General features: G+C 42.5%; 1 protein-coding gene across 2 annotated transcripts in view; it reads right to left on the reverse strand.

Moving 5' to 3' along the window:
• fgd5a (FYVE, RhoGEF and PH domain containing 5a) overlaps positions 1-25,534 on the reverse strand; it is a 37,816-nt gene extending 12,282 nt beyond the window's left edge. For both annotated transcript variants that reach the window (XM_055026958.1, XM_055026957.1), the window contains exons 1-7: positions 25,274-25,534; positions 18,980-21,722; positions 11,138-11,255; positions 9,651-9,709; positions 9,256-9,286; positions 5,084-5,235; positions 3,911-4,067 (exon numbers count right to left, since the gene is read on the reverse strand). In XM_055026958.1, the coding sequence (XP_054882933.1) occupies positions 3,911-4,067; positions 5,084-5,235; positions 9,256-9,286; positions 9,651-9,709; positions 11,138-11,255; positions 18,980-21,722; positions 25,274-25,283 (3,270 nt within the window). In that variant the 5' untranslated portion in view covers positions 25,284-25,534. The remainder of the gene's footprint in view (positions 1-3,910; positions 4,068-5,083; positions 5,236-9,255; positions 9,287-9,650; positions 9,710-11,137; positions 11,256-18,979; positions 21,723-25,273) is intronic.
• Between the last annotated feature and the right edge of the window lie 276 nt (positions 25,535-25,810).

Consider the following 25,810-nt stretch of genomic DNA (forward strand, 5'->3'; position numbering starts at 1 on the left):
CTCCCCCCCCCCCCCACACACACGCACACGCACACACACACCATCTTTTCTAATCCAATGAAGTCCTATCCTTCATTAGACAGGCACAGATAGCACCCTGCGGGAAAACAGCATGTTCGTCTTTATTTACACTGCACACACACACTCAAATATAAAACGTGTCAATGATATGTTCACACTTCGGCGCATATAGTGCCTCACACAGAGCTTGAGCTGGTGATGAGATGATGTGAAAGGAACGAAGGTGCTAACCCTAAAAAAATAATGTTTTTTTTTCCGTTAAAGAAATCACGAGATTGAGTCCTGATCCACCCAGCGGATCAGCTCCCCGTTATCAGGCTTGCTTGTTTTCAGAACATCCGCTCGCCTCCAGCGTCGCTTGCAAATTGTCATCCAATTGACACTTGTTCAGAGGAAGTGTCGTTGCAGAGATGGTAATTAGCTTGTGGTTTGTTTGGGTGAGCAAACCAAACGGAGGGGGGAAGAAGGAGCAGGACACCTTGCGATGGCAGATAAACACACACACTCTCGCACACACACACGCAGCTGATCTAATTGGGGAGTTGTAAAGGATGCTGCTTCTCTAATTAGCTTCTGTCTGCCTCATTGCCCAGCTGCCTTTACAAGGAATTCGCTCCATCCCTTTCTCCTTCTACCCATCGCTCTGTGTCCACCTGCTGCACAGCCTCATCGGACACACACACACACACACGCACGCACGCACACACACATAGAAAGGAATGGACGCTTCGATGTGAACTAAAATCCAGGCAGAGGAGTCTGGGAAAAGTGATTTTATGAGAGGATCAACACAGTCTGCGTATGGCTACATCCAGGCAGAAACAACATACGGGCACAAACACGCTTCACATGCAGGAGACACACATGGATCGAACGCAACTGTGGTTGATGTTTGTGCATGGCGCGGGTAAACAAGCAACTGGCTGTTAAAGAGGAATGGGGGTGAGGGGTGGGAGTGCTGGGCTGTAATCCGGTAAGGGTTGAGCTCTGATCCGATCGGGGGACTGCGGCTACTTCATCACTGTCATCACCACATCCACAATGAAATTACTACCACTTACACCGCGGGACTTTAGCTTGCGGCGGGAAAAGGTGAGTGCACAAATGAGGTGTTGAACGAGAGAGAAGGATTGGAGGACTAAAACGCAGCCAGAAGAGAAAACAACGTTTAACAGAAATAAGCACGTGGGTGTGCTTACTTACAGTATTATGTATTTTCCAGTCACATAGTGCCATTTTATAGCACTATGACACTATGACACCTTCAGTTGTTCTAAGGTACGACCTAAAAGAAGTTTGTAGTGACTTGACGCCTTGAAATTGGGCTTCTGTCTCTTTAAGAAGCTCCTGCTCTTTCTGACACAATCGCTCCTCTATTAAGCATTTGACAGCGTTTCAACCAGCTTTTCACAGAGAACTAGCTTGCAAGATTACCTCAGCAGACGAACAGTTTGCTAATTGCTGCTGCTAGTCTGAAGGTGCTGAGTGGCGAAGTCGCAGGGGAGTGTCGCTGCAGTGGGAGATTGAAGGATTCCTCGAGCACGCACGAAAGGAATCAAAGCAAAACGATTTAGAAAATGTAGACTGACGACAAAAACTGGGTAATAGAGATAATTTTATCCAGAAGCAGCAAGTGACGCGGCGCTTCTGCAGAAAACATTGTTGGAACATGTCAACGAGACCAAACGGTATTTATCACAAGTTCTCTTGTGTGAAGTTATTCAATAATGAAATCTGTCCAGTCCTCTTTTTATCTTGTGCTTACTGAATTCTATGCAGAGTTCTCCTATCTGGCTTGAAAGTTTCACTGTAGACTGTTTTTTTTGTTGTTGCAATTTAAATAGAAAACATGCAAACAAAACGACGAAAGAATGCACTTCAAAGAACAAGCAGAGGTAATCGTGTGAAAAAAGAAATCAAAACATACAAATACAATCACCTGGAGTTTGTTTATGCGAGACATATTATATTTAAATCTGAGTTTGGTTGGTTTTACAGAGTATTCTGGCTGGTGACCTCCATGAACACATATTTTCTTCACTCCTCCAATTGTAGCCGGATCAGAAAACCAAACTAACTTCCGAAGCATTCGAGGACGTCCATCACATTAACCAGTTTCCACCATACCAGTGGAAACTGGGACGATCACAGCCAAGACTGTGATTCCTTTAAGCAATTGGAGGAACCTAAAGAGCGGCAGCGGAGTCTCATTAATGCTTGATATGAAGTTTCTCGGGGCGAGAAGTGGAGTGACGTCGAACCGAAGCTTCTCAAACGGGGAAACAAGCTGCAGGGGACCGAGGGGCCGGCGCTCCGAGCCAACGTGCGACTGAGCTAAGTTTTTCTGAGGAGACACAGCTGCCCATGAATATTTATGAGCCGAGACAGTTGGCGTCTTGTCTGTTTGCTTTTCTCAATGAACTAGAAACGCCTGAAAGCATTATGTCAGACACTCACGGCGAATCAACACACAGCAAGGAACCGGCGAATTTGCATGCATTCTGGCAGAGAGGTTCGGTCGCTTCAGCGCTAAACACGAACGTAAACGGCACAGATAGTACGAAGACTGCGCTTTTGTTGGTTGTGTGTTTTATAAATGAGATGACATGAAATAATATCTTCGTTTTTTGGGTTGTTTTTTTTTTTTTTTTTTGCACATCTGACTTGCTTTGCTTTACTTTCCTATATTTTCCAAATGTTTTAATTAAACACCTGCAACACAAAAAGTTGAGTTTGTTACAGGGATACCTAAAGTGTTGTTAAAAAAACCCTTTTGGGGTCTCCGAAGGTTATGTGCAGTATCATCTTTATGCCACACCTAAAGGGCTTTAGCCCAAAATGCTAAACGTTCTCCTAATCTGGTCAAAGTGTTTGCTTGTGACAAATACAAACAAAATTTCTTAAGGCTTTTTGTCATTAGTTTATGTTTTTTGTGACTCTTCCATCAAGGCCAGATTTGTGGAATGCATGACTATCAGCTGTAGGTCTGAAACGATTAATCAGATGAATCGGTCATCAAAATAATCATGAACTAATTTATGTGTGGATGTTAAGTCAAGTATATAAAGAGCTGAGCTTTTCATATTGTGAGGTTAGAAGTATTTTTTTCAGCTGTTACAAATGGTCGAGGGTTCACGAATGTTGCATTTTTGGCGATAACAATGTTTATTTTCTTTTTTGAAAAATCATTTGTTGATCTTTTGATGTATTTCTAATAATGTCTAAAAAGGGCTGAAATAAAAAATCTGTAGAATGTGGCTGTTTAAAAAAAAAACCCCAAATCCAATTCATGGATCAATCATCAAAGATAATCCAATGAAAATCATTATTACAGCCTAAATCTTTGCACCTGAGCAATATATCTCTGCCGCCCCTCCAGAGTCAGACTGCTTTTTCACAGTGAACATTCAGTATCGATTAAATGAGAAAATACCAACTTGCTTCAGGCTGTAATGATATTAGGTTTCTAGCTAGCTAACTCCTCACTCGTATCCCACATTCCTGGTGTCAATTATGAAAGAGGAAATTAGACAAAGAATGAGGATCCACTGCCGACTGAATATAAAATATGTGAGCATGACGGCAGAAAGGTCAGCTCCACGAGCTGCAAGCGGGTCACAGAGGCTGTAGAAATGCCGATACGATCCCAAGGGCGGCTGGGGGACAAAAAAAAAAAAAAAAAAGATTCAATAGCTGCTGAAAGGTTTCCAGTAGAGCATTACTGCTCTACTGGAAACACACCCACAATGCTTCATGTTCCTTCCCGAGAATGGGAATGTAAGCCTGACGTCTGAAAATCCTTTAAGAAGACAATTTAAATCCTCAAGCGAAGTAATAAAGGCGCCTCACCAACCTGGGAATTAAAAAGTCTCTCTGCTGAGAATCTCACCTCAAATTTCCTGACAATGCTGGCGAAAGCTGGGCAGCTTCTGCAGCTCTGCTCCAGTAAGGACATGCTGCGGTCGAACTCAGAGATGTACGTGTCAAACACTCTGAATTCGTCCCGGCGAGACAGGACCACGTCCACCATCTTCTGGTTCTCCTCCCTTTCAGGTGAAGATCGAAAAGGAAATCAAGGACATTTGGGATTCAGTGCAGAGGATCGATGAGTTTCACAGAGCGGGTAGATTCTAGAAAGTGGCATGCGAGACTGAATGTTTCTTTTTACTGCCAGACAGGCTTCCTGCAAAACCACATAATGTTTAAACTCGTAAACAAGTGTCTGTGATGACACTGTTTTGATTCAGTGGGAGCCTAATGAGAGCCAATATGTTGTCACTTAGATCAGAAGTTGATTTTTATATTAAAAAACTGATGAATTATGTTCTAAGGAGTGTGTTCTGGTGCATCTTGTAAGGTTTACTACTGCTTCAGTCAAAGTAGCATCTAAAATGTACTGACACCTGCTTCTAATGCCCACTTATTACTTCTGCAGTGATTGAGTCAGCGAACGAATAAACTACTGGGTTAACCTTTTGTTAAAGAAATTAAAGCCCTGTTTGGTCCGCTTAAATCGAACTCTGGTTCATCTGTTTAGAAAGTCCAGTTTGTTTGGGGAGGTGTGAATGCGCAATCAAATTCTGATGCGGACCAAAAATCGAACTCTGGTCTGACTAAAAACCTGAGAATGCTCTGAAAGCAGGAGGCGGACGACGGCGCAGGGCATTCTGGGTAAATACAACCCAAACAAATGAAAGTGTCTTGCGTTGGGAGGAGAGATGCTTCATGGTCGTTTTTTTTCCTGAGACAAGAGAAAAACCTGCGACCGCCAAAATGTGTTTGCATTTCCCGACGGAGGAAGTTGAGCTTCTTCAGAGGTCTTCCTGTTTTTTCCTTCTGTGGTTCTTAGTGCAGTGTCACCAACAGATAAGAGGTAAACAGTTTTTTTTTTAATGGTTTGTTTTGTTTGACTCTGTGCAGTGTAGAAAACGAACAGCAGCAGCTGAAAATGTAACAAATGTGGCCATTTTAGTCCTCAATGGATCTGAATCTGCGGGACTGCCAGCTGTGAAAACGGCCCGAATCTCAAACCTTGTGGATCACAGAACATCCCGCTTCTTACCAATTGCTAATGCGCTCCTCCAGCTCCTCCAAGATGCTGCTGTGGAGGGTGTAAACCTGTGGGAGCACCCCTAGTATCTCCCCCAGCCGCTGCTCGTCCAGCACCGGCTGCCCTTCCTCGTCCACCGCCTCGCTCGCCGCTGACCTAAAGTCCTGTGTGAGCGAGAGAGAGAGAGGCACACAGGGCGAGAGAGACAAACAGGATTTGTGAGGAGAGATTTTTCAGGAAGACAATGCGGTGGGACTCAAAACGCAAAAACAAGGAATAAAGGAAGTGCTTGTGATGAGGATGGAAGGAGGAAGGGAGGGCAGGAGAAATGAAAGGTGCAGAGGAACGGGGGAATGAAGAGAGGGAAAAAAATGGAAGGAAGGTCAGATCCTCCTAAACATCCTTCCTGACACCCTCCCTTCATATCATCCCCTCACTTTGGGCTCCGTCCAGGCATTCAGGAAAGGTGGCCCCCGCCTGCACGGCACACCAGGTGTTGCTGCATAATGACCTAACTTGATGGTACAACACCGGTTTGTACTAAACCTGCCGCCGCTTTTCGTATCTCTGCAGACAAGAGCCCAAGAATTTGCTGATGTGCGGCTAATTTGGCTCTACTGAAGTATTCAGGGCACATAAAGAACGCACAACTGGCATTAATATCAGCGGCGTGAGCAACTAAAGGGGCTCGCTTGATGCGTTATGGTAGGAGGGAGAGGAAAATAAAAAAATAACAGGAGAGAGAATATTTATCTTCTCAGCAAATTAGCTCAAAAAGAAACAGAAAGCAGGTAATTTATTAAGAGGCGTTGGCGTGATGTGGGAAATATTAACTTCCCCTTCGACCGACACTGACGATACTTTGTCCAAAGAGCTACATGCTGTGTCTCTAATAAGGCGCGAGTGTCAAACACGTCCGGCCCTGACGAAGCCGTTCATGTGGAGCTCCAGACCAGAGGTCTGCAACCTTTACAATAAAAAAACCCCACACATTTTTATCCTCAATCTGGCTAAATAAAATGTATTACCTGACTTCTTGAAAAAAGACATTCTTGATGAAGATCCACTACAGAAAATTTATTGTATTTTTAATATAATAGTTATTTTACTCCCATTTTTAGGTTTTAATCGAAAGAGAAACATAAAATGTTTTCAAAAAGCTTATATCTACAGTTTCTGTTATGGGATGTTAATATTTGCATGTCATTTCCAGCCTAACAAAAATAGATTTAGATAAAAATGATATTTTTAGAATTTAAATGCAACTGTTTCATAAAAAAAAGAAAAAAACTAAACTAAAGCAGTTAAAAGTTGCAATTGCTATTACATCTTTAGTTGTGTTGTTATCATTTTTAGTCAAAGCTCGACTCAAGAGGGCGACACAAATATAGCTATAACAGTTGTGTGCTCGGATATTATTTTATCAGTCAGATCAGACACGTTTTTATTTGCACAGTGCCAAACTGTGTGCGTCATTGTGAAAAGATGTTAAATATCTAACAAGTGCAAATCAAAGGCAGAGAAAGATGCAAGATCTTCAAAGTTTCACAGCGTATTCTGCCAGGAGTATTCTGCTCTAGGGGGGGGACGAGTGTATGAGGCTCATCAACTTCAGCTTTGTGTAAAACCAAGACACAGAACAATCGTCGATGTCCCGATCCGCGTGCGAGGTACTGTCGAGAAGGCGGCCTACTTCAGAACAAGAGATTCGAATGCACGATCCATCGGACGCGAGTTCCCCTTAATCACGTCGGCTGGTTGAAAGAGCGGCCATGTTTCTGCCTGACTCTGTTTTCCACGTCTTGGACTCTGTTCTGGTAACTGAAGCTTTCGGTTGGGCAGTCAGTCGCAGCGGGCTGCTTGTGCCTCTTTCGGGACAAAGGGGTCGCGGATGAGCTTCATGTGCCGAAGCCGTTACGGGGGAGAAGTCGTTCAGAAGAGGAGCGCGGCCGCCCTTCCTATGTGGAGACAGGCTCTGGAAATTCTTTGTATTCTTGTTATTCCTTATCAAACAATGGAACAATAGCTCATGTGTGCTTCTCACTTAACGCTGCACCTTGTTTTTTTCCCAGACGGTGTGTTTGTACATGCCGTGCCGCCTCTGTGTGTACCGCCACCTCACCCCCGACCCCCTCCGCCTCACCGCTGACCCCCGCCGCCTCACCCCTGACCTCCGCCGCCTCGGCTGAATTACTCACTTTCAGTTTAACGTAAACATGGAACAGCCGCCAATAACTTAAAAGATCACAGTCTGAAGATTGACAAGCAATAACAACCTGATGCATCATCATATCTCTGAATCACCATCAGAGTGAAAGTCACCCTTAACATATCTGGAGATACCCTTACGTCTTTAATCCTGTCTTTTTTGAAATATGTTTTCAGGGGTTTTTTTGATTCATTGGTTCTTCAGGCTTTCTGGGAGTTTTTATTGAATACTGGTTGTTTTTATTTCAGACGTTATCATTCACATTAAAAAGTATATTTATATATCTGACAGGTCATAAAAATAAACAATATCCCAAACTTTTGAACCCCCATTAAATCGCTTTAATGCATCAAAATTGGAAAAGGCAACAGCTTCAGCTAATACAAAATACCAAGACATGGCCGACCAGCTGATAATAATAGTAAAACAAATGTGTTGTGGAGGAGCTGCAGATATCAGTAACTCAGGAGGAGGAATCAGTTCACTTATGATAAACAACAATGAAAATGGGGGCATCATGCTGTGGGGACAGGGAAACAGGTGAGAAAACAGCCATAACTACCAATGAAAAGGTTTAAATCAGAGCATATTTCAGTATTAGAATGGCCTAGTCAAAGTCCAGACCCAAACTCAGCTGGAAATCTGAATTTAGAATTGCTGTTCACAAAGCCTGATCTGTTTAGAAAAAAGAAGAGTAGAAAAAAAATTTTGCCTGAAAAAGTACAGAGGACTGAAAACAAAGGCAAGCCACACTTTTCAGAATCTAATTACTGTAGCTAAAACATATTAAAAACCGTGCTTTCACTGAAAAGTTATGATTAACAAGTGATTAACAGACTGCTGTTTTAAACGTGAACAGCTTCAACTTGTATGAGTGTCTCTGAAAACCACTTTATTTACACCTGTTGCTTGTTTCCCAGGCAACACACACACACACACACACACACACACACACACACACACACACACACACACACACACACACACACACACACACACACACACACACACACACAAAATCAACTGTGGCTCCAGACTTTTGAACAATATTATAGCAATTTGTACAATAAATGCTCAAATGTAAACTTTATCCATCAATGTTCACATGCAGATGTAGCCTCTGGGTCTGCCTGTGCTTTAGCAGGCAGCAGCTAATTTGTAAGTAGCTGCAGGTTTTTGGTCATCAGGTGGACCTGTTATTGTTATTGTAAATATTTATATTAGTTCATGTTTAAAGGTATTAGATTTAATAAATCGCTGCAGTGAAGTCACAGGAAGTGTCATGAAACAAATGTCATTCTTTCCTTGTAAATCTGCAGTTATTTGATGTTGTTTTGACAGGAAGTGAATGAGAGGATGGAAAAAAAGAAACATGGTGTGTGGGTGTGTGTGTGTGTGTGTGCGTGTGTGTGTGTGTGTGTGTGTGTGGTCTACGCACTAAAATCCCCCTCCCCTCTCAAAAACAATAACAAAAAAGTTCTCTATTTGACTGGCTGCATGGTCACAAGAAAGACCAACTTTCTTTTAGTGACCTTTTTACTCGGAGGGATTTTTAGCTTATTCACAAAAAAAAAAGTAACAAAATAACACAAACATACAAAACTGATTTGTGCTGTGGGGATGTTACGTCATCCTACAACTGACCACAACATGACAACTTTGTCAGGACCAGGAAGTAAACCTGGCTGCAACAACACTGATAAACTCACAACCGAACATTACCAAAGAGAGGAGGGGAGGAGGAGACAGACTGGATGTGACACACACACACACACACACGCACACACACACACACACACACACACACCCACACACACACACACACACACACACACACACACACACACACACACACACACACACACACACACACACAGGATAAGATACAATGAGCAGATCTTTAAGAAATCTTTAAGCAGGAGACATTTGAGGTCCATTTGACCCACTTTTGATCAGGCAGAGAAGATTTCCTTACCTCCTGAATGTGCTTGAGGGAGCTAACATGCCTGCAAAAACAAGAACATAACAAGATTATGTAAGAACTGTAAAAAGAAACCCATAAATAAAGTTTTTTTTGTCATTTTTAGTACAAATTTAGCTAATTATTTGAAAGGTTCTTAAAGAGGACAAAACCTCGCAGAAGTGCTCATACTAAATTAATCTCTTTACAGTTTTTGACATGATTGGATCGGTGAGGAATAATGACATTTGTAGGTTGTGATGTCAAAAAAAAAAAAAAAAAGGTGTGATTTTGGAAAGTTACTCCAGGACGTTTGATGAATTAACACTGAAGCATCAAACACACAAAAAAGAAAAATAACCAAGACGAACTGATTTTATTGGCCTCATCCACAGAACCAAGCCACTTACGTTCTCTCTGAGTCCACAAGCTCTTTGGCAACGTAGAACGCTCTTGAACGCCCATCAATCTGCGTGACAGGGAGGGAAAATGGTGGGAGATTAATGAAAACAGTTCATGTTTAAAGGCCTTTTGTGGAGCCCTCTTGGACATTAATAGCGCCAGCTCCACCGCTGCTAAGCAGGCTGACGAAACGCCGAATGTACTTTTTTTTGTGTGTGTGCGTGTTTTTTTTTTTTTTTTAAGTTTTACGCTGTCAACATAAGACTGATTATTTCATTACTCTGCGGTGCCGACTCGACAGCCTCCTCAAATTGAACATGTTTAAATTCAGATGCATTATTTATGAGAGGCTGTATGAAAAACTGCCCCATTGATTTAGAGGCTAATTGCTGTGTCTCAGAACATGAGAGGAAAAGCAAAACACTGAACCTTTTATAGTTTTTACCAAGGTGACCAACGTGTGTGCTCAGAGTTAAATTTGCTCGTTTAAAGGGACACTGATCTTTTTATAGTAAAATCAAGGGCGCCCTTCCTTTGAACTTTTTCCCTTTTTTCTATTCGATTTATTGTAACTTTGCTTTGAACAGTAAGAAAACAAGGAAATGCGCGTCACGTGATCAGCACCGGGGGTTGTTATTGTTGTGACAGCGACAGGATGGGTGAGGTCCGTCTTTGAGCTACTGTAAAAGGTCCGCTCTTCGTTGAACAGACACAGAGGGGGGGGGATTTCAAGGCCCATCAAATCTGTTAACGCGATCCAGGCTGGAGAGAAGTGAAGGGTTCGGCCCACTAGGTGTTCGCCTAATGGCGTCAAAATGAAAATCCCATCTACGGCTCGATTAAACGCGATTATGAATGCAGCCTGTAGTGACTCAGGTGGCTTCACCCGGCCTGCGGCGAATGTACAGGGTCCCATTACCCTTTCTGCAGGGGCTGGCGTGAGATTCTCAAAGAGTGATGACCTTGGATGAAAGTTACCACGGTCTCCCAGTATCGAGACAAGGCTCTAAAACAAAAATGCGTGGAGTGTGAATGTGCTGAAAGGACTCGATTTAATTCTGCAAAAGTGTTACAGTGAGAGCGTCTGTTTCTGCTACTTAGGCAACGACATAGAGTAGCAGCTAAATTTGCGAGTGCTTTTCAAGTAAACGTGGAAACTATGTCTTTGTTGTTCTGTCTTTAACACAGTGGTTGTGAAAATGCATTTGACCCTTTGGAATGTTTTTTCCTTTCTAGTTACTTTTAAGCTTTTCGGATCACCAAATTGCTTTCAAAATCCGCCAGGAGATAATCAGGTTAAATCAGGGATGATTACTGCCAGAACAGCAGCAGAGTCAAAAAGTCACATGAATATAACTTGTCCAGGAAAAAAAAAAAAGACAAAAAGCAGAATATTGTGCTCCAATCTTAAGAAATCCTAACAGAGGAGCATCAACGTGGTTAGGATGTATCCGGAAAACGTTACACAGGTGGCGGGTCTCATCTCACCACTCACCTGTCGGTCATAACTTTGCTCCAAAGCGCCGTCTTCCTCTTCTGAGGTGCGACCGTGGTCTTCATCAGCTGACAGCCCGGCAGAGGCCGGGTTCATGGGAAAAGGTTCTGTGTAGGCACTGGACGAGATGTAAAAAGACACATTTAAAATAGCAAATCCTATTATTACAACAGCTTCTATAGAACAGGATCACTGTATTAGCAATACGGGATGATGCTTTTTTTTTTTTTTTTTTGTCTGTCGGGAATGCAAAGCAGCATAAAGCACACTCAATCTCAGACTCAGATTTACAAGGAAAGGCCACTCACCGCATTCCCAAAGGGCGCATTCAGACGCGGTGCTAAAGTCCCAGTCCCTTATAAATGTATGTTTTTCGGCTTCCTTTGGGTGTCCCTAAGCATTTCAGTTTTCATAAAGAGTCCCTGGGTGCTTAGAGTGTAATAATCCCTTTCCTGATTAGGGTCTGAGGAGATGGCAAAGTTGCTAGAAATCCTTCTGTGCGCTGCAGCAGCTGAGGGGATATGCTGCAGACGATTTCTTGTGTAATCCCTTCTAAATGCAACCTGCACTAATTAGCGATGCCCTCTGGCCCATTATGACCCCTTAAGTATGTCTGAGAGCATCACGTCATCACAAAACTGTATATACGACAGGCACATCGTATGCTTTAACGTCGATACAAAACTGCTGCAAAAATTAGAGGTCCAGTGCAGCGCCTTTAGAAAAATAATTTGTTATTGACTAGTGAGGAGTTGGCTGTAGCTCCAGGGGACTAAAGGTTATAGGAGTTATCTTTTGGACTCAGTTTCCATTCAGACATACTCGTACTTCACGAGGATCGCTCACACATCCAAGCAGCCACCTATAGCAGGCTTATTGGGCGGGCCGGTGGAAGCGCCTACGGCCCATTACTCACGGTTGACCTCAGAGCAGTCGGGTCGGAGGAGCCGGGGCTCCCAGGTTTGGCTCAGAAGGGAAAAAAAGAACCGCGGGGAATTGCTCTTCTTTAAAGTCATTCTGCCGCTCTGATTTATTGCGCTATCTATAAAACGACCGAGAGCAACTCCACTGAGGACTTTCACCTTCACCTTTTCGTCTTCAATTATTCACAGGAACGTTTCACAAAAAAGACGAAATTCAGTCAAACAAAAGGAAAGAAATGATTGGGTTTGCAACACATGTTAAGTTAAAATAAGATTAAACCAAACAAACCAAAAACTTGGACAATTATGAAGGTACTGGATGACAAAATAAGACTTTTGAAAAAGTCTATTAAAGCAAAGCTATTATCCCAGCTGACTGTGTTAGTAACACGACAAAGTTAAATCTAGTGTGTCAAATTTAACGGTGGAAAAAGAGAGAGAGAGACGCGTCTCACCAGCCTCCGCTAAATTTGATGGTGCTTGTAATACATGATTCAATAAAGTAAACACTCCGTATCAAAATATATATTAGAAGAAGTCTTTTTCCACTTATAATGGCACCATTATGAGAAAAAAAGACTAACAGCCCTGGTTCATTAGCTTGCTAACTATAGTAGAATGGAGGACTCATGGGGGATTTGGAACATGTGTTAGAGTGTCTTTAGTGAGGAAGGTTATTTGTTTACTGACGTGGAGGTGGCGTCTGTACAAAACAATAATACATTTTCTTTAATTGCTACCAGGATACATGTGGTCTGTTTGGGTCAGATTAAGGACACATTTTTAACTGCATGATGAGTTGGGATTTGGGTCACAGATCCAAATTCTAACTTTTGAGTGCTGCAAGTGTCTGTGACTTTTTAAAAAAAAATTTTATTCAAGCTGAAAATTGACTTATTTTTAGCAAAGACACTGAAATTTTCTCTATTGGTTATTTTTGAATGCCAGATCCTATTTTCAGTCACAGGACTAAACATAAACCGATCAAATCGAGCAGAAAACTGTTCTTGACATAAAACAAAAAAAAACAAAACATGATGACTGACCATAGAGCTAAATCTTTAATGAAAACAGAGAGACCATTAAGAAAGTAAAGTGAATTTCAGCCTCAATAAGACTGACGGACGCAAGACAAGGAAGTTCATGTCTTGAAAACGTATCTCCAAGAGCATCAGCAGTCAGACCGCTGAGGCCACTGCTCGTCTTTTTCAGTGTTTTTATATTTTCAGATATCTTCATGATGTCTATGTTAGCAAATTGCACTATCCAATTAATCAACTGCTCCTGCAGGCCTCACTCTTGGTAATTAGCTGTAACAGTTGCTTTTTCTCGGTGTCTGAACCAAATGAGCGATAGGTTGAATGACAATATTTTGCTTACTTTTCCTTTCACTATTAATTCTAAGTCACATTTTTGGTCACGCCAAACGGCATATAGTGAGAAAACCTCACAGCAGAGAGTCTTACAGAGTTTAAGTGATGTGACAGATGGTGGACTAATTGTGAGCAGAAAAGCAATGCTGGCCAGAACCAGAACAAAAATTATATCTACCGGGATTATGCATGTATACAAGATATATTACATTTTTATAAAAAGAAAATGTAGCAAATTAATGGTAAGCTGGACTCCTCACAATTTCAACCACTGACAAAAAACAAACTGCCAATAATTTAAAGAAACTGGCTTGAGAAATTGCTGCTGCACAGCTCCATGGTGCGAGGCAGACTTACAGTAACACCTGACAGTACGATAATTAAAGGTCTAATCACAGGAATGGAATTTTGTCAACGTCTCCCAATACTGATTATTTTAAAACCAGCTTGATCCTAAATCCATAAGGTACTTGAATCAAATCCCAGCACAACCTCAGAAATTTCAAAGCAGAGAGTTTTGATTAAAGTTTTGAATCAAATCATCTTGCAGCTGAAACGCAGTGAAATTGGGTGTAATGTCACTCCGAGTTGTGATTACCAAGGCAGGGAGAACCGAACTGCTCTTTAAATATTCAGCTACTGTAAAAACCGCTTTCACTGACGGAGGCTGTACAGTACAATCAGTGTGATTGATATAATGACACCAAAGCTGTAAGAGGCGCACTTAAACACTTTTTATTGAGTCTTTGACGCGGTTTAAACCCGATACAACATAACGGATGACACCTTTGGGGATTGCAAACGAGACCCCCCAAAAATCCAGCTTTCCCTCCTGGGATTTCAGTTTCAGGAGGGACATCACAGTCGACACTTTTAAGTACAAACAGAATGCAGTAATGGTCTGTAGGGTTCCTGATGTTTAAGTGTCATTTCAAAGAATATAGGTTAGCTCTTTAAGCGATTTAAAAAAGCTAACCATATGTGTTTTCAACCAGAACTATACCTTAAAAAGATTGTTTGTGAGGTAAAGCTTATCTAAAGGGTCACAAGCCACATTTGAGCCATTTGTTGTTATAGATAATTAATAGCAAGGCAAAAAGGCTGCAAATAGTTGCATTGCTGACGATCATGAGGGAACATGCAAACGAGTTTGTAGAGTCAGGTGCTCGTCTGGCATATCCAGACCAGAGGATTGTTTGCGGTAGCTTCAGCCCTGCACTGTATGGTTTGGCAAATCATAGCAGACATGAACTCACCCTTTAGCAACAATACATCTAGCACCCATAAATCTGTTGGCTCGTTCCTGAAGAGAGACTGCAGCAGTTATTGGTAATCTCAAGTCACAGCGACAGCAGACTTGACATTCCTGACTGGACCACACCTCATGCTGTTGTTCCAAGGGAAAGCAAAACCCTCACCCCGCAAGGGGTGAACCCATTCCTCCCGTTTCGTCCTACCTGTCAAGCCGTTTCTGCGCCTCTCTACCTCCCACCAGCACCTCACCCTTATCCCGCATTTCCTGTAAACAGGCTGGTGGGAAGCTCCTGGGCTGGATACTTCCTCCCTTGGGATGACCTGTTAACGACCTCAGAGCAACTGGCACCGGTCCTGGCGAACCAGGGACACGCCTTGCCCACCGCCTCGCTGCACAGCGCACCACCCAGAACAACAATGTACTTAAGATGGCTCCCTCATCACTACTAATGCTAAAACAACAGTGGGTGGAGGTGCCGTTTTAAAGGCCATGCCAGGGCTTTGTCATCATTCTGAAGAGGTTTTTTTGCTGAACTGGAAGAGTGATGTACAACTCTGCTACACATTAGCAGGACAACATTATATGTGCTCAAAAATCCTGAACTTTCTTTGCTAAAATTAGCTGGTTTCCTGTGCCCATTTGTAACCATTTGGCTTTTCCAATGGGACTGGTTTGCTGAGACAGCATCCTCAGCTGGACCATCATCTAGTTGATAAAACAGCACAGAGGTGTAACTCCACACGTACTGCGCATATAATAAGCAACACACACCTACAACAATAACACACCTTGATTGGGATTGGGTTAAATCACAGCGCTTGTTCTGCATTCATCCTACACTGCAGTGTGCCGCTAATGAACATGTTTCTTTGCTTAGTCTGAATGTGTTTGCTAATGTGGCATCTTAAAGCTGGCGTACATTAATCACACCACAAGAAACAGGGGCAACCATGGCGGAGAGCAGCTTTGTAAGCTCGCCTTAAAATGCACGTCTGCGGCTGCAGGCGTTTGTTGAGAAACTCCCTGAGGCCATCCGCTCCTTTCCCTCACAAAAATCAACTTGTTTCTCCGCGGAGCTTTGACCGCGCCTGGTTGAATGTGTTCTTAATAAATCACTGTCATCGTCATCTCCGCGGACTGGGACTGCGGTAGTGTCGAGATTTCGAAGGCTTTCGCGCTACATGTGCTCGCAAAGGCAGAGAAATGCCTTTTTGTGAGTAAACTCTTGCACAAATACATATTCTATCGACCTAAATAAAATATCTGCCCTGAGGCAAATCAGAGTGACCCTGGTAACAGGAACCTCGGTGGTGGGAATGCTGCTAAAGGAAAAGCAGAAAGACTGATATGTTTTTTGGCATCCTTGCTGGTGTGAGAGCTGAAGCACAAAGCGAAACGCACTGATACCATCACTGAGACACAAAGCATCTGCTGTGGTCAGGTATAGAGCTCTTTAGAAATGGGAAGGTTCAGAAAGCTTAGACACATAAGAGCGCCTTGGAAACATAACAGCCTGTAGGGCTTATAGGTGCCAAACTCATTTTGGGTTACATCAAGATCATGAATGTTCTCTAGGGCCGATTGTTCAAGAAAGTACTGATGAAACCAATCAATACACTGTTAAAATATTAGTACGTACATAGCTGCCTCTCTGTCCGAAAATTTTAAATATTGAACATTTGAAGTTAGCAGTCACTTAAGCCCATTGTTTTTGACCATTTTTGCAATAACGCATATACATTAGTGCAAAGAAAAAAGAAAAAAAGTGGGTACTGTCATTGTCTAAAACAACAGTGGCGGTAAATTAGGAATGGAGACGGTTAACATTACGAAGGTGGAAGAAAGCAGAGTGGGTGATGAGCTGCGAAAGGGAGGATGCTGGGATGACACAAAGACTGTTGACCTGTGGTGAGAGGAGGACAGTGGATAAAGAAAATTTGTTACATTTGCAGATGGTGGACTTTGTGCCAATAAGATTTATTTCAGTTTTATATGGATTAAGTTTAAGAAGATTATGAAAGGGATGAGCAGGGATAAAGATGTGGTAGAGCTGGATGTAATCTTCATAGCAGTAGAAATTGATACATTTTCTGAATTTACTGCCAAGATTGAGAAGGTAAATAATGAGAAAGAGTGGCACCAGGACACAGCCCTGGGGCGTGCCGCTTTCTGACTCTGGATACTTGAGAATGGATGATGTCAGTAATGAGGCAGGAGTGATGGGAGAGAAAGTTTAACAAGCCTTGTAGGTGGAGGACTAAAGCACAGGTGGAAGACTTAAATTTATGGACGACTGAAGATATTTTATTGATGGATGGCAAACTGAAGATAAAAAGTATTTAGCACCCTTTTTTGATGCCTCTAAATGAAATTAGATTTGTTAGAGAACATCAGTGCACAAACAGCACCTTAAAGAAATAGGAGACACAGCAGACAGGTTTGAAATAAAGTTGCAAAGAGGTTTAAAACACAATTAAAGGGACTCATAGCAACTCTGGAGGAGCTGCAGAGAGCCACAGCTCAGGTAGAAATACCAGTTCAAAGATTTCCCAAAAATCAGACTGACAAAAATCATGTGCAAACTTGTTCATATTGTTAAAATGTCCCATTCAAACTTCAAACCTAAATCTAGTAGCTATAATCTGTGACATGACTCCAAGCTCAGGCTGTACTCTGGAGTGAATAGAGCCTGATGGTACAGATGTTTCTGTACCGTCTCAATATGGTGTTTCCACACTTCATCACACACTGCAGTAAACCCTGCAGACCCACAAGAGGACAGTGACAGAGAAGCAACCAGGAGAAAGCCATTTTAATAATAAAGAATCCCCCTCTTAAAGTCAAGTGTCTGGCATAGAAGAGGAATTACACCAGAACTGTTTCTTTTGTCTTTCCTTTGTTCACGCAAGATAGTCCACTATTCCACTTTATCATTACAAACCTTGTTTTCATATTGATCTGCCTTTTTCTATTAACACTTTTCCCTCCTCTGGTGCTCTCACGTTTTCGCTTGTCCTCCACCACTTCAACGTGTGAAAGAACCCCCCTCGCCCATTTTGTCACTTTTAATTGCATCCATAATGACTTTCCCTAAATGTGCAGAAGCTGCACTCGCTGAGCTACCTCGTTGCCTGTACCTGTTCTACTACATCAGTCTTGCATGGAAAAAGCACCACCAGATGTGACCTCGAAATCAAATGATGATGAAAAGAAAGAAAAAAAAACAGGGACAGGTTTTCTCAGAAGAGCTGTTGGTCTTTTTGAAGCCAGTGATGCCTGACCGCCCAGGCTGCTTGTTTCTCAGGTAGGTTCACAAATATCACCTGGTTGAGTACAGTGGGATTAAGTGTTAGGATGTTAGCTCTTAAAGAATTTTGACTGTATAGTGTGCATTGAAATAGGATTGTATCTACATTTTTTTTTTGGGCCACAGTTAATGTTTTAGATTATCAGACAAAACTTTATATTATGTAAAGATAACTCGAGTGAATACAAAAGCCTACTTTTAAGTTACAAATTCAGAAAAGGGAAAAAATATGCAATTAAAATGGGCTTTCGTGAGAAAGCGATCATCAGGCAGGTTAAACCATAAATTAACTACGATTAAACACAGCTTCGATTGTATTACACTCGACTGTTTACTGCCAAAACGGTACAATCAAGAAATCACCTATATACCTGTTATACTCTATGACAGATAACATAGAATAGGCTCAATAAATTATTTCCCAGTGTAAAAAAAGTGAAAGAACAAATGAAATAAAAACAAACCTCCAGTATCTATCTGGAAAGGGTTACAATCCCACTATTAATCTCCTAAGACTTCACCGATACTGAGAGAGAGACATTTTAGGCATTTTTTTCTGTTTTCTTCTCAAATAGAAACATGGTTTGTTTCCACGAGTCGGTACAAAAATTATTTTGAATTATCATGTACATTCTACAGAGCGCTATAGAACTATAGTGCTCTTTGAAAGACTATAAAAGAACCTAGAACAATGACTAGAGCAGGGTAGGGTCCTCTTTGCCTCATGTCAGGTGTACATTCATGAATGAACAAGAAAAACACTATAGGAAAAAGCCCAAAACCCTTGCTACAAAGAGAGTACATATCCCAACACTTTTAAGAAAATATTCTGTCAGCTTTGCTAACTGAGAACCTGGACATTTAGAAGAAGGCTTGCCAAAAATCCTGTGAAAGATCTGTGAGATCAAGCTGTGATTTTGTTCATTAATTAGGATACCTGATTCTAGTTTATTAAAGAAATTAAAGGAAATACTTCGTTCCTACCTTTCAGAGTCTGCTTTCAATGTCTGAGACTTGCTGTCAATCCCAGAAAAACTGTTCATATCCACATAACCATCGTTTTCATTGGACACCACTATGGTGCGGTTTGGATTTTCAAAAAATTCTGTGACCGTGTGGGATCTGGTGGGTCTTCCTGGGATCTGGATGTTCTCATAGTCAGAGCTCATGGCTGGAATATTTTCGTAGTCTGAGGTGTCCGCACTGGGGAATGAGATGGAGCGAGGTTTGGTCATCGGAAGAGGCATGATGGAGCGGCGAGAGCGCTCCTCAAAGGATTCCACTCTGGACACGCCTTTGCCATCAACTTTGAAGTCTCCTTTCCTCCTGTGGGGATCTTTGCAGAGAATAAGAGAGGATGGCAGGTTTGATGGATGCTGCTGGGGGTTCACCATGGCAGATTGAAGCTGAGGCGAGCTGCCGTTGCTTCGACGATCAAGCTCTATGACTCTCACGCCGTGATGGCTGGACTCGGAGGAGGATCGCGAAGAGCGGACACTGCCGTCACTGAAACCCTTTGGGTCGGTCTTCCTCTTGAACTTGAACGCCAGAAAACGCTTAAATGAGGACTTCTTCTTCTTGGGCATTTCACTCGGTTCATGCTGGATCAGGAGGGATGGTGAGCTCTTAGTGACAGGTCTTTTGGTGATTGGAACCAGCTCAAAGGGTGGAGGTATGTCCGCTAAAGAAGTTGGCGTGGAAACACCACTTGATGACTGATGGCTACGCTGAGAGAAGCTACCAGAGGATGTTATGACGCATGGCAGAGACAAAGTGTCATCCTTTCTCTTTATCCTGATCTCATTCTGAAGTGATTTGTCATTCTCCGCTGAAGTGAGAAAGGATAATCCTGGACCATCGGCAGATCGAGAAGAGAGCAAGAAGCGACGAGACTTTGTAGATGGAGTTATGCAATTAACTGCTGGCTGTTCCGAGGGGCTGAAAGGTTCACTGCTCTTATCCTCCGGTACTGTGCAATAGTCATGAGTCTCTGTCCCTGTTTCCTCTGGTACAGTTTCTGGCACGTAATTTGAGACTTTCCCAGAGTAAGACCTTGATCGTGTGACAATGGTTTTTCGATCAAGAGGCATGAAGTTTTCCCCTTCTGATTCAAACCCAACTTCTACATATATGTGCTCATCGCTGTCTGAGTCTGTGTCTTCATAGTAAGGCACAATATGGCAGTCTAGTTCTTCAATGTCTTCTTCAAAGGCTTCAGTGGTGTGAGCAAACACCACCCGATTGGTGAGCTCTGGGGTGCAGCCCAGATCTAAGTCCGCTGGCACTGTGATGTTGCACAACCTGAGGCGAGGCTGGCAGCTTTTCCTCTGCCCGCGCAAAGCCTGTTCTCGCTGAGCAGTCCTCTCTTTTGCACTCTTAATTCGGATATGCTTCTTTTCCACCTCCTCTTCCTCATCCTCTTCACCTATCTCGACGTAATCTTCTGATGACACGCACTCGGATTGCTCAGCGTTGTCATCTTTTAGGCAGATTGAATCATCAATGTCCGCATACTCATCAGCTGACTCAATGTCTTTCACTTTGTCTTTATGTTGAAAAGATTGCTCCATGGCGTTCTCATTGTGAAGCTGTTCTGAGTTGGCTTGCTCATCTTCGAGCTTGTCCACGTCATCTGATGACACGTAGTAAGGTTCCTGGTTACAGGCGTCCTGGGTTTGAGATTCATTTGCTGATGAAGATTTATCTTCCTCTCCGGGATTCCACTCAGGATCAGCCGTGCTATTCATATCTTCTGGAACCGCTTCTATGACGGAATAAGGCCCGAACACGTCTTCTGTGCTGGACGTGAATCGAAAACAACCAGAGGGGTCCTTTGTGGCTCGCTCTGGCTGCCAGACTTCTGTGTCCCCTGTTTCAGCCGTGTCACACGACTCACACGTATCGCTAGCATCATCAGTGGGGCCGATCAAATCATACGGATACTCCTCAGTGACAGTTGGAAGCATGCTGAATCCGTATGCAAATCTGCCATTTTCCAACTCTGCCTCATTTGGGAAAAAGCTACCTGGCAGCTCAATGCTTGTTTCAAGAAGTCCAGAGTCGTCGTTCTCACCACCAACACTGGAGGATTGTGTTTGCTCAAGATGTGTCTCCACCTCTTGTTCATTTAAGTGCTCTGCAGAGTCATAGCCCGTTTCCGTCTTCTCTACCTCTTCATACTCTGGCTCTGCCGGAGGACGCAATGACATTACTGTGCTCTCATCATCAGTGTGGTCACCATCTTCAGGCTGAACGGAATCACTGTCAGTGGTTTCTTCCTCTGCGACGTCAATCAAATCGTCTGCCTTGATCGTGTCATCGGAGGCTATGCTGTCCACATCTCCATCTTTATCAAACACGTCTACTCCGTCTGTTCCTGCCACGGTTTCTCCCTCTGCCGTGGCCTCTTTGTCACTCCCTCCTGCGCTGTTGTCACTAACCCCACCTTCTAATTCTTGTCTCTCCTCTTCATTGTGGTTCCCCTTTGTCACTTCAAGGAGATCTCCAGTCTCCCCGTCAGTGTGAGGCAGCTCTCCGTTGCTGAGCCTGTGCTGATGGTGGGTGTCTCCCTGTAGGTGAGACTGAGAGAGAGGCCTGGGTTTGGGGGCCACAGGAGGTTTCAAGCCATGGACAGGGGGCCATGACTTTGATGTCAACTTTGACTGCACCTTGATGGTGAGGTGACTGCGGACCCTTGGTCGAGGGACTTGCAGTGGATTGTGAAACTCTGTGTGAAGAGAATGGGAGAAAATTCAAAGTTAGCACGACACAAATCATATTTTTACAATGTTTTGTGATTTTATATGGCTTGTTGTTCTTTTACAATGATAATTATGTGCCACATAGTTTTACGTCTAATGCGTCAATTTGACAGCCATTCATAAGCAGTTTATGTCTTCCCTGCAGCAACAAATATCACAGCAGTTAATATCAATATTATTTTACTAATGCTTAACCTTTCTCACATCTGAATTGGGTGGTAAATTTTACAGAGACTAATAATTGTTTTAAACTGTAAATAAATGTATGCAGTGTGTCACAACAAAACATCTACTGTTTGCAGTTATATTAATGGATATAAAAAGAACTAGCACAAAAAATCAATAAAACACCATTCACTGAAAGTGGGGAACGATTTTTGATATTTAAACCACTTTACTAGTTTTCCATGTGAACAGTCACCAGCGTCTGTGAAAATACCCACTGAAATTTAAAGACAATTTAATGGTTGAACAGCTTCACCAAAACCACGTTTTTTTTAAGATTAGAGTTGTTTTAAGATGTCGCTCGTCTCCATCATCCAAGAATAACCACCCCGACCCCACTACAGCCCCTCCTCGGACCGGTCATTAGTTTAAGCGCGCCGGACCAATGAACAGAACCTCATTTCATAAATCTTGAACTGACCCTTTAAAGAAAGCCGCGTCCAATGCAGATGTCAGCGACCAGCAGAAAGCTCCAAGGGACGTTATCAGCAGGAAAATCAGCAGAGCTGCGGGGGACTTAGAGGCGTGACAATATCACCGCCGTATGGGAAGTGGCATAAGTGGATTGGGGATTTGTGGTAGGACAGCACACACAACATACTAGGATCCAAACTTTCCTAACGACTACATCAACAAAAGTACTTATGTCTTCGGAAAAAGCCTCATAAGCTACAATTACAAGAGTCTTAAGGGTATACTCCAGATTTTAAGATGCTCTGTTACGTCACCATCAGTAACAGTTCTCTTGCTTGCAGCACGCCATGTCATTTTGTGTTCTCAGAATGGTGGGGGGCTAACAGCTAGTGGGGATAATTTTCAAAATTGTCAAACAAAAAGATGTTCATAACCTTAGGACGTTCGTAAATGTTAGCATAATAATTTACAGCATTACTAGAGACTGCTGCTATGTTTGTTGTTGTAATCTTCACTGAACAACATTAGTGTCGCTGCATAAAGTGGCTGACTGACTCTGCAAGAAAAAGTTATCAAAAACTAAGGTACCAGGAAAAACAAGTCCAGTTTTTAACAGTACCGTTTCTTTCTATAAAAGAGTGGAATGGCTCACTGCCCGGGGGGCCATTTTGTCAGGGGGCGGCACAGGCACCCAACAAATATTTTTCAACTAAATTGCTCTGTTATTACCTTATAACGAAATGTGGACTGAATTTGATCATTTCTAGATGAAGCATCTTGTAAATCTGTAGATTATTTAATTTAACATAAATTTATTCAGTTTCACTTACTAGTGATTTTCTATAGTCCCAAGTAAATTCAAAATCAGTTACAATGACAAAGTCTCTCTGTTAACCTAACACCACTCGGAGAATTAAATCAGTTTTCGCTGTGATATGATGTTCAGAAACTACAGGTAAGGGAGCCATTTCTTAACATTTCGCATTGACTCACCTCAACAAGTCTGTCTGGCAACAACCTCATCCCGAGTTTCCATTTAAAATTTACATTCTCTGCACTGAACGTTGTCGATAAAAATTTAGACTCGTCACGACACACACCCATTCTTAACAAAGCGTGTACACCCCAGGTCTCTTCCTGTTATTTAGTACCTGTCCTGACGCACATCCTATTAAACCCTGCATGCCCTTTGCTTATTCCTTAGTATTATCTTCGCTCCTTCTGTCTGCAAGGAACAAGGCTTCTGGTTATTCTTTTTCTACTTTTATGAAAAATCTCAAGAAAATAATCCCTAGAACATTGTTTGTTTTCTTCTTCTTTTTTTACTTAAGACACATTGGAACGATGGTTTCAAACGTTAAATCGGGTCCAGTTGAACTTTTGTGAAGAAATACAGACAGGATATCTCTGGGTGGGAAGGACATTAACAGTGAAGCCCCCCCAGTCACTCCACCACAAAACCTCTTGAGGAGTTCACATTTTCACAGCACAAATGGACTTCCTTCTCCCAATTCTTCAACGATTCTCACGCACAACCACATGCTTCCCTCCCCCATCTAGAAAGGACTCTTTGAGTGCGCCAAAGAACAATAAAACAGGGAAAGAGAAGAAAAAAAAAAACACGGGTCCCAGTCTGACAAAGCACCCAACTGCGAACAACAGGATATGAATTATGCAACAAGAATTCAATTAAAATAAACGTTTTGCAAAACAAAAGGAAGAGACAGACACTGGAACCTCGACTATGTCAGACGTCCAGGATGTGATTTCTAAAACCTGATTTGACGAAGGCTTTGGATTCTTCAGTGTTTTAAGAAAAGCACAGCCGGTCCAAGGCATCTGCGACATGAGCAGCTGATTGAGGCTTTCACACCAGCAGGGGGCTCTCAAGAATGAATTGTTGCAGCATCAAGTTTTGCAAATCATTTGCACAAGCAGAACATTTTGTTTGGTTATCTTTAATTGCCCTTCTTTTTTGAGTAACAATTTTTTCAGCCACATTTCCTTAAAAACTACCAAAATCTTTTTAAACATTTAAGAAAAATAACCCCCAAAAAACTTAGCATTACTTAGCATATCATTTACAGTGGAACAATTACATTTGTAACAATGTAATACGCACAAATGTTCACATTTGGACAATGTAAAAGAGATAAACTGTCCCAAGTCAGCTTCAGGTCAGCTATGTAATCCCAATTCTGTTTGAGAAACAATCTGATAATCTAGAGCTTCTCGGGTTTGGGAGCAGAACCAGCACTTCCAAACACACACTCCCAAACACACACTCCCAAACACACACTTCCAAACACACACTCCCAAACACACACTCCCAAACACACACTCCCAAACACACACTTCCAAACACACTCCCATTCAGATCCACCACAGTTTTATTTTTCCAGACAGGGATTGATAAATCCAATCGAAACATAAATCCTTGTACATCTCTTCTATTTCTTCTCATAATTTCCAAAGAGATGGACACTATTGAGTCCTCTTCCAAGGCTTTCAGTGTTATTCCAGGATATTAAAACACACACACAACACCCACACACCCACACACAAACTGCATACACCCGTACAAGCCATTCACCATCATCCTACTACAATGTTTACCAGGAGAAAACGCATCTATCCCCTAGATAAAACAGAAACAAAAATCAGTTGATGTTTCTATTAGGCGCAATGTCTCCGTTGACGCACCTCAAAATTGTTTAACGTTGATGTTCACTGGGAAACCCCCACCCAAAAAAACAAAACACATAGAAAACAGTAACTTTCACAACTTGACGCCAACCCTTGTCGTGTGCCAAACTCAAGACACGAAGCGCTAAAAGTTTGTCCTCCGGTGCAACGACGTTACAGATTTACGACCAACCTGCGTTCATCGCGGGACACCATCATCCACGGAAACCGACGGCTGTCCTCATTTTCCCTCCGCACAGATAAAACGGAGCCCTGCCGCGAAAAGCGCCGACTTAATCCAGATGCATCGCGAGCATTGAGAGGAATTCAAGTTTTGAGAGGAGAAGCATCCTTCTCGGCGGCGACAGATCCTGTATAAGGTGCTTTCTCCTCTCACAGCGGGTAGCGGATCTCTCTCTCTCTCTCTCTCTCTCTCTCTCTCTCTCTCTCTCTCTCTCTCTCTCTCTCTCTCTCTCTGTCTCTCTCTCCACGCGTGACGTTCCAGCGCACTGGTGCGCTCCTGTGTGGAAACGGGAGGTGCTGTTGGGCGCTTCCTGTGGCTGGACCTCAGCAGAGAAGGAGCGTGAATCACACGGGCCACACATTTCACATTTCAGCTCATCAATTCCTGGAAAAAAAATAATAAATAAAATAAAATAAAGTATAGATAGATAGATAGATATATAGATAGATAGATAGATAGATAGATAGATAGATAGATAGATAGATA

The sequence above is a fragment of the Poeciliopsis prolifica genome, unplaced genomic scaffold, assembly GCF_027474105.1.
Source record: "Poeciliopsis prolifica strain line A6 unplaced genomic scaffold, Auburn_PproV2 SCAFFOLD003, whole genome shotgun sequence".
NCBI classification, from domain to species: Eukaryota; Metazoa; Chordata; class Actinopteri; order Cyprinodontiformes; family Poeciliidae; genus Poeciliopsis; species Poeciliopsis prolifica.